The sequence below is a fragment of the Ruditapes philippinarum genome, unplaced genomic scaffold (assembly GCF_026571515.1).
Source record: "Ruditapes philippinarum isolate M1 unplaced genomic scaffold, ASM2657151v2 ctg483_1_1_1_1, whole genome shotgun sequence".
In the NCBI taxonomy this organism is placed as follows: Eukaryota; Metazoa; Mollusca; class Bivalvia; order Venerida; family Veneridae; genus Ruditapes; species Ruditapes philippinarum.
This window is the reverse complement of record NW_026855476.1, coordinates 340,441-349,098: the sequence shown is the minus strand read 5'-3', so window position 1 is coordinate 349,098 and position 8,658 is coordinate 340,441. Positions and strand designations below refer to the sequence as shown.

The 8,658-nt window shown below is 31.2% G+C and overlaps 1 protein-coding gene across 1 annotated transcript; it reads right to left on the bottom strand.

The window, feature by feature from the left end:
* Positions 1 to 556: 556 nt before the first annotated feature.
* LOC132743482 (fatty acid-binding protein type 2-like) lies at positions 557 to 3,452 on the bottom strand. Its single transcript, XM_060732000.1, has 4 exons — positions 3,267 to 3,452; positions 2,571 to 2,761; positions 1,866 to 1,985; positions 557 to 1,028 (listed from the first exon to the last, which is right to left on the bottom strand). The coding sequence occupies exons 1-4, from the start codon at positions 3,358 to 3,360 to the stop codon at positions 963 to 965; spliced, it is 471 nt and encodes a 156-aa protein (XP_060587983.1). The 5' UTR covers positions 3,361 to 3,452; the 3' UTR covers positions 557 to 962.
* Between the last annotated feature and the right edge of the window lie 5,206 nt (positions 3,453 to 8,658).

Here is an 8,658-nt window from a genome sequence, read left to right as displayed (position 1 = left end):
TTATTGGTGACTTTTTGTAATTGAAATTGAGTACTTTAAGATGAAGAAAAATGATAAGCGCGCTGAGTGTTGAACAAAAAATTACTAAATAGCTATGTCTTAATATTACAAATTATGTTCCGAACGTCAACAAATAATAATGTTTTACAATATTTTGATTATTTGTTGAAAAAGAACAACACTTACATATCTATAAAGCAGTTTCTAGTTAAATATGCCTGTGTTGGTATAATGTGTTGTTTCTTGCTAGCGGAAGCAACAGCTTGTGGCAAGCAATCCTATAGATAACTAGTCCGACACGTTAACAATTTGGTCATGTCGCCACTCATATATACCACCAACATGGGAAATCCACGGTTGATTAACATGTAACACGTAATCAACCGTGTCATGGGTAAATCAAATTGCGTTGATATATAACAACAGGTGCCATGGTTAATTAATTAACAATGCATCCATTGCGTTATGATTAAATTAAAAGCAAAAAGAAAATAGAAACTTTTTCAGCAAGTATAAATGTTATGAAAAAAAACAACACAAAGAATGTAGAGCTATTTCATGTGTATGAATATATTTATTTTGCTATAAACACCAGGTTACAATGCTACTCTTACCTTCCATAGTCTGGCCTTTTTTTTAAATTTTGAAGCAAACATGTTAGCATTCAATTTGTCTAAGTAATTTTACTGCTTTAAACATGTAAGTCATGCTTTCTTCACCAAATCTTTACTTTATTTTTTCAAATGTAAATATTTAATCATTGAACTAAGGTCATTGTTTTTAAACATGTAAACAATTAAAGTACGCTCCAAGTTTTGAAAATATAAACTTAAAATAATTCAAATTTAATAATTGAAATGTAACTTTTCAAGTTTTGACAGTTTAATTTTAGAACGTGCACACGCAATATACTATCATGATTATTGCGTAGTTCTCTTTGTTTTCGTATATATTCCATATCTTCACTTCTGTACCTTCTTGAAGATCCTGTTACATTTGTAGCTTCGGTCATCTAGTGGACTTGATGGCTGTAACATATAATGTAATCACCCAATTTAATACATTTAAAAAAATCTTGATCAATCTATATCTAGATCTATTATATTAAAGTGACATTACGCTAATATTTTCAAAGTCAAGTTGAGCTAATTTGACTTTATATTTTAAAAGATTGACTGTCAAAATGGTGTTTGACCAACAGTTGATATTGGAAAATGTTTAGGATTATAAATCTGCCTAAAATTTAAAAAGACTGCCCCACTCTTTTTATAAACTAAGCTTATAGGTAAATTCTAATGGATATTTTCAGAAATTTCGTTAGGATCTGTGCGTTATTTACTGTATATGTGAACTTAAATTTTAAATTAAAAGGCATTATGGAAAATGAAAACTTATTTTGATCTTCACCCGTTCACTCACTATATTATACCATTGGATGGGCATAATGTCACTTTAAATCATTGGCACGTCGGTTGTAACACTCTATTTTCTGTTGATAGACAACAATATCGTTAAAACAAACCTTGATCAGTTACATAACCTTACCAGTATCATTTTCATTCTTTATAAAATTTATTAGGGATAGTAATTAGGATAACACGTTTCATTTAGACAAATAATCTGAACATTTACCAAACATATATATGTATACATTGCGCTTGTGTGAATTATGCCTATGTCAAACGAGCTCTGGTGAAATCTTTACCCATCGTGATATAAGAATTATTTGTTCTACATCTGTAGTTGACGTAATTTGCATATATATGGATAGTCCTTTTCAAAATACATGTAGTATGATATTATATTATTTTGAAAATGACTATCCGTATACTGTACGAAAGGTTATAATTCACTTTGATACATACAGTGTGAAGTTCTCCGTCCTTCACAAACCATTCAGAATACGTATCAATCTTTCCTGGACCAGTGAGCTGGTTTTTAGTGACCCACACCATAACTCCATCTTCTGTCAAGGTTGCTGTTTCCTGAGATAAAGGGAGGTAACAACAGATATTTCCACAGTGTAAACTCTTACTCTTACTAGTACAAAACACATGTGTAAATGCACTCAACGTTCCAAACAACAAAATTATTTTTGATATTTCAGTCATTAACATGATTGTACTAACAAAGAAAAAGAAATAAAGAGAAAACATATGCAGAGAATAGTCATATCAAACATGAGATAAAAACAAATAAATAAATAACATAACAGAAACAAAACATATATACAAGTACACGGTGCAACATCGATATAGCGGTCTTAATATAGAGCAACAGTATGTCTTCCCAAAGGTTTTCACAATAAATCAACATTAATCTTCAACGCAACAACCACCAATATCTTTGTCTCACACAGGATGTTGCTATGCAGAGGATGTACTGTACTTGCATCCTGTTAGACTGTTTCATGTTTATAAAACTATCAGCTAATCAATAATAAACAAAAACAATCGTTTAAGGTAGGTCATATAACCAACTAATAGTATACATGTTTATGTTTCATCTAATTATCCAATCAATTGTCAACTCTATTATATTCTTGATGATAATTTAGAGTGAACTATTACCTTATTATGGAATGTAGGATTATCCCCCGAGAGTTCGTCCTTGGAATCAAACTCTTCATTAAACTTGAATGTACACTTGTGTCCCATACCTGGGACCATTTCATAGTTCATGAATGCGTAGTCGCCTTCAAGTTTGAATGTTATGGTTGGCTTGCACCCAGCAAACATCTCGATTTCTTTCTCCGGATTTCCTGTTAAACAACAAAATTGCTAAATCTTTACCCATGTAACAATTGAAGTCAGAATAACATAGAGTTTCTAACTTGTGACATATTGTGTATTTTAAGTTTTAATAATGAGCATATGAGCAAATTAAAACGGATTCAAGTTTATATAACCCGATCTACTATAGGCGAGGATTATATATGGCAAAACAACCATTCAATCAGTGCAATATCCAGTCAAAGGTCTATTACATCGACTTCTACAATAGGCACAATTTCTTTTATTGTAGATTACGGGTAGCAGATTTGTATGTAGACAATATAAATTTAAATGAATACGACACAAATCATTATCATTACATATAAGATTGTTATTTTCTTAACATTGATATAATCCTCAGCTTAAAATAATAAAAAACTATATTCTAGCTACAAGTACATCAATTAATGATGTCAAGATAACGCTGCAAAACTTTTAAAATGTTATAAATGATCCATATCTGATTTCAAATACAGACAAATAAACTTTTACCCATTTTTTTCATTGCTTCTACGAGATTTTCGTCCCTATCCCATTTCCATTCCCCTTCAAAAATCTCTTGAAATTTTTTCATATCATTCGCCATTTTGGCTTATTCACTAGCAAACCAGTAAATAATGAAATATCAATTTTATAATAGGACTATCCACGTTGACAGAGTTACAGATGGCCTTCGCCAACTATACTGCTATATAAAAACTTTGTAAACGTCAAATAGCATTATCGTGAAATAATTATCTCACAGTTATATAACTTTTGTATGTTTATTGTTACTGTTTTCTTTTATTTATATCGTCGTTATTAACTTATTATCATTGTTTTAGTCATTTTCGTCTTCGCCATAGGCGCCGTCGTCATCATCATCATCATCATCATCAATTTATCATATTATTTCATTTCATTTTAATTTTTAAAACCATTGGGGTTTAAAATTTGTAAACTTGATTTACATTACTTAAAATAAATTTTTTAAGACAGTGATTGGTTCTTGATAAAAAAAAGGGAAAATCTGTGCCTACGGGTTTTAAAGGTTGTTTATCTAAAATTCGGGCCAACTTGTGCATCACCTGTCACTGACCCCCCAAAAATGATTACGTTTTGTTTCGAGCAAACTTTATAATTTTGGTTGTAAAAAAGCTTCTTTGGAAAGGAAAAAAATCAGAATAATGATGCTTTCTTTAAAATTCGCAGAATTTACTGCTTTACGAAACATCTATTTGCTGGCAAAATGGCAAATCAGTGTAAAATAAAAGTTTTGAAAATAAACAAGATTTTTTAAAACTTATATCTGGGAGTGAAACGTAAATTTTGGTAGGCAGTATACATTTTCATGGCTCAATGCATTTCCAAAACTCAAATATTTACACTTCTTATTTACCCAAAGTATTGGAGAAATTATATTGTACTTTTATACAAGTTGTGACAATACGATCACCTATTGTTGGTCGAGGCGACATATTTTCAATTCAATCCAAATATAAGGTTACAAACTCTTTAATCATTGACCGGCCTATTTCTCGCTGATTGATATATTCTCATTTAACTCGCCTAATCTTAATTGAATATTAACCTGAACCGTTATACAATATTATGATAAAAACATATACATAGCAATGGTATTTGGTATGGTATTTTTAAACCTAATGCAAGTGTCGGTCATAACGGTTCAAAGTAAAGTGTTTTTCCGGATTATTTCAGAAGGAAAGTCATAACAAGAGCTGTCACAGGAGACAGCCAAACTCGACTAATAAAATACTGGACGCAGTAAGGAAGACAAAACTAAGACAGAAAAACCAATTATGTATAATTATGTATTAAGTTATAGTAAAAAATATCATTTGTTAACATATATTAAAAAATGATAAAGGGGAATAATTCTAGAAATAGTCATGCTAGAGTTATGAACCTTTTCACACAACATTTGTGTAATGATAAGAAATATATATTTGAAGTTTGAAGTAGATACCTTAAAAAGTAAAGAAGTTTTAATATTTCTTAAATAAAATCCTAAGTTCAAAGAGAGATAAATCTGTAAATATTGCTTCAAGAGTTATGAACATTGTCACATAAAATGTAATTGATGATAAGGAATTAGTATTTGAAGTTTGAGGTAAACACCTTTAAAACTAAAAAAGTTAAAGTAAAAAAAAAAAAAACATTTTTCTGGTAAAAATATCTAAGTTTATTGGGAGTTATGGGGAGATAATTCTTGCAATATAAGTGCTAGAGTTATGAACCTTGTCACATAAGATGTGGATGATGATAAGATGATAAGTTACATATATTTGAGGAATAAAGTTGATCCCTTTAGAAATAAATAAGTAACAGTAAAAAATAATATATTTTAAGGGAAATTCTAAGTTCAAGGGGAGATAAATCTGAAAATATTTGTGCTAGAAGTATGGACCTTGTCACATAAGATGGGGATGATAATAAGGTACATATATTTGAAGTATGAGGTTGATCCCTTAAGAAATAAAGAAATAACAGTAAAAAAAGTATTTTTTAAGAAAAAATTCACAGTTCAAGGGGAGATAAATCTGAATATATTGGTGCTAGAGTTATGAACCTTGTCACATAAGATGTGGTTGATGATAAGGAACATATATTTGAAGTTGATACTTTAAGAAATGACAAAGTTATAGTGAAAAATATTTTACTGCACCAAAACTTTAATCTGAAATCTGGACGCGGACGCGGACGCCGGGGCGAGTAGGACAGCTCTCCATATACTTCGTATATTCGAGCTAAAAATGTAACCTTAACCAACTGATATCAACATTTTGGAGCATTATATAATGCGGTTATATAATCTTATTAAAAATATGCTCATTCCGCCCATCAGCTTAAAAACAATGCTAATATTAATAATCGTAGAACTGTGAATTATTCTTATAATAGGCATTTTGAATTCATGTGTACGCCAATGTCAAGTGTACATCATTCTAAACTATTCTAAATAATCTTAATTAAATACAAAATTCTGAAAGGGATTTATCATTGTAAAATAAAATACTCATGGTACCTGGCGATATCTTGTCACATGAAATAATCACGCTAAAATTGGTCGTCAATCAGTTTTGTAAACATTATAATCTGAAAAACGTTCTTAAAAAGTATGAAATGCAAATATTTAGAATGGCACTGAGCGTTATCATCATGTAATTGTTCAATATGGAAATTAGCTCAATTTAAACTAAAATCAAGATTAATGCACTAGTTCTTAACCAAACGCCTAGTCTATAAAACCGGTATCATAGCGAGTTACGGCATCGCCGTGGCTACTGGCACCTGGAGAACTCGAACCCATGATCCCTGGATTGAGGGGTAGACCCCCTAACTACCACTAGAAACCGTATTATACTGCAAGGATTATACTGCACTATCACGACACTTACATAATTTAGCATAGATCATAGCATGGTTGTGTTTTGGCGGTAGACTAGTCGTAGATCAACCGCTCCCGCATTTGTGGGTTCGAGTCCTACATGTATCAAAGACGCTTCAACCAGGTGCAAATGGGTATCTTAAAGACATCATATTGTAGACTAGTACAAAGGGAGTGACAGGCCCAAAGAGAGATCGATCCGTATCTCTGTCAACTGTTTTGTCAGTGAACAAATTTCACTTTTTTTTCCAGTAGTAGTTTGTGTATTATACTGAAGGTGAAGTTTTGAAAATCAGATTAGCACCTTCATAAACATGTGTGACCATAAATCCATATTTCTTACTGACCATATCATGTTTCAATGACTAATTGACTAAATGATTGATTGAATCGTATGTTCCAACTGTACAAACATCATTATTTTCATTGTTTTGTAATATATATGTGTATAGTAAATACTATTGTATAAACAACAGCTGGATGGATTCATTATTTTCTATCGACTCTAAAACGTTCTATATTATACTGTATACATATGTCATAATTATACAGAATATATAGAGGAATAATATACAGAACATTATTTGTTCAAGCATATCCTAGAAAAACAGATTATATACATTAGATTACACGATTTTAATGTCATCATTTATCAGAAACATAGTTATATAGTAATACTACTATGGACAACAGATAGACGTCAATGCGCATCTTTGTATTGGAGTTTACTAGGTTCGATTTATCATTGCACGAGTTACGATTTGATTGAAAGTGTGACCAAAGTCGGATATTTGATCAATTTGTTCATCATTTCTTATTGATATAAAATAGTGATTCCGATATACAATCATTTTCGGCAAGTATTTTATTTTGGTAAAATATGAAAATGAATATATTTACATCGAACCAAACTTATTTGGAGTCATTATTGTGGTACCTTTAAGCAAATGTCCAACAATATTTATCGAAACAACAACCATGGTTGATATGGTACAAGCCACACAATTCATTAAACTCATTAGTTTATCATAAACATGGTTTGAGTCATGGCATGCAAGTTATTTCTGAGCCAATTATCATCAAAGTATATCTCATTGGTCACCTGGACAACGGTATATAGGAAAGTCTTATAAACTTTGGAATTGGTGAAACGCATTGTGTGATACCGGTATTTAGTGTCGAGGGTGTCGTGATAATGCAAATTAATGAAATTTTCCCTTGGTAGCCAATATATAAATATTTGTTAATTTTTCTCTAAGGTATAACACACTATTTAAATTTACAGTGGACGTTTAAGTTCAGTGCATATAGAAATGTTTAGGCGTGATCTAGTGTTAAATAAATATCAGCAGACCCGGAGCAATGGTCAGCAAGTTTAAGTATAGAGTAGGGACGGCACTAAAATCCAGTTACTAGTTGAAATTATTATTTTAATCTTATGTACAGCGCTGATTTAAAGCGGGTAAAACCTGATTAGAACTACCAACGTCCCATTACCTAGCCGGTTGGCTTACTAGAATCCAAAACCAAAGCGTCCAGGGACAAGCGATTTCATGCCAACAACTAGAAAACACGACACAAGAGGCCCTCGTCTACGGTATCTATTCTTGTCCGATGAAAGTTAGTACAGTATTACATCTTAGTGCGCTTTTGTGTGGTAAACGAGTATTTGTCGCTTGGACGACAACAAATTTCAAATCATGAAAAACGTAAACAATCTATTCCACCAGTTTGCTACTGTAAATACAAGGGAAGACAAACGTTTGTTTTCATATTCAATCATTTATTTGTTTTTCATTTTAAACTCAACAATAGTTGCGACTTGCCAATAAAGCAAGGCCGAAACAAGTGTGACGGTGAAATGATGCAAAAAATTAATGATAAATGAAACTTGTGATGAGACTTTACCTGTTATTTAAAACAAACAAAAACAAATTTAGATTGCGAGCAATGACCGCGAAGGGCATTATAATTATGCAATTTTAAGGTATATAGAATGATGCGTTCCTTTCAAAAATAAACACAAAAAGAAATATAGCATAGGATTTTTCACTAAACTTCAAAACCAGCTTTCATATAAAGCTATCTTGTAAACAGTATTTAGCATTTTACCTAACTAAGAATTTTAATACGCATTGAATTTAAGTTTCTCATTACTTCGAGAATATATGTAGTAACCAGATCAGTTACTGCATAAATGCACGAGCTTTAAATATACAACAAAAGTAGCCGGTATAGAGCCATGTTGTCAAGAGTAAATTTCTTTAATGTCAAATACTCGCTCTTATGAAGAGCATTTTTCTTGTTATTCCTATTTCTTTTCCTATTTCAAAACAATTATTATGCCTTTATAAAGCCTTTTAAAAGGGAGGTAATCTGAAGTCAACCTATAGACATTTACAGTGATGAAAAGTAGCAGCGTCGAACGAATAAATGGTTCACATTTCTATAGTAAACAATAACTACATGTACTTAAAACCAAATAAAAATTATATT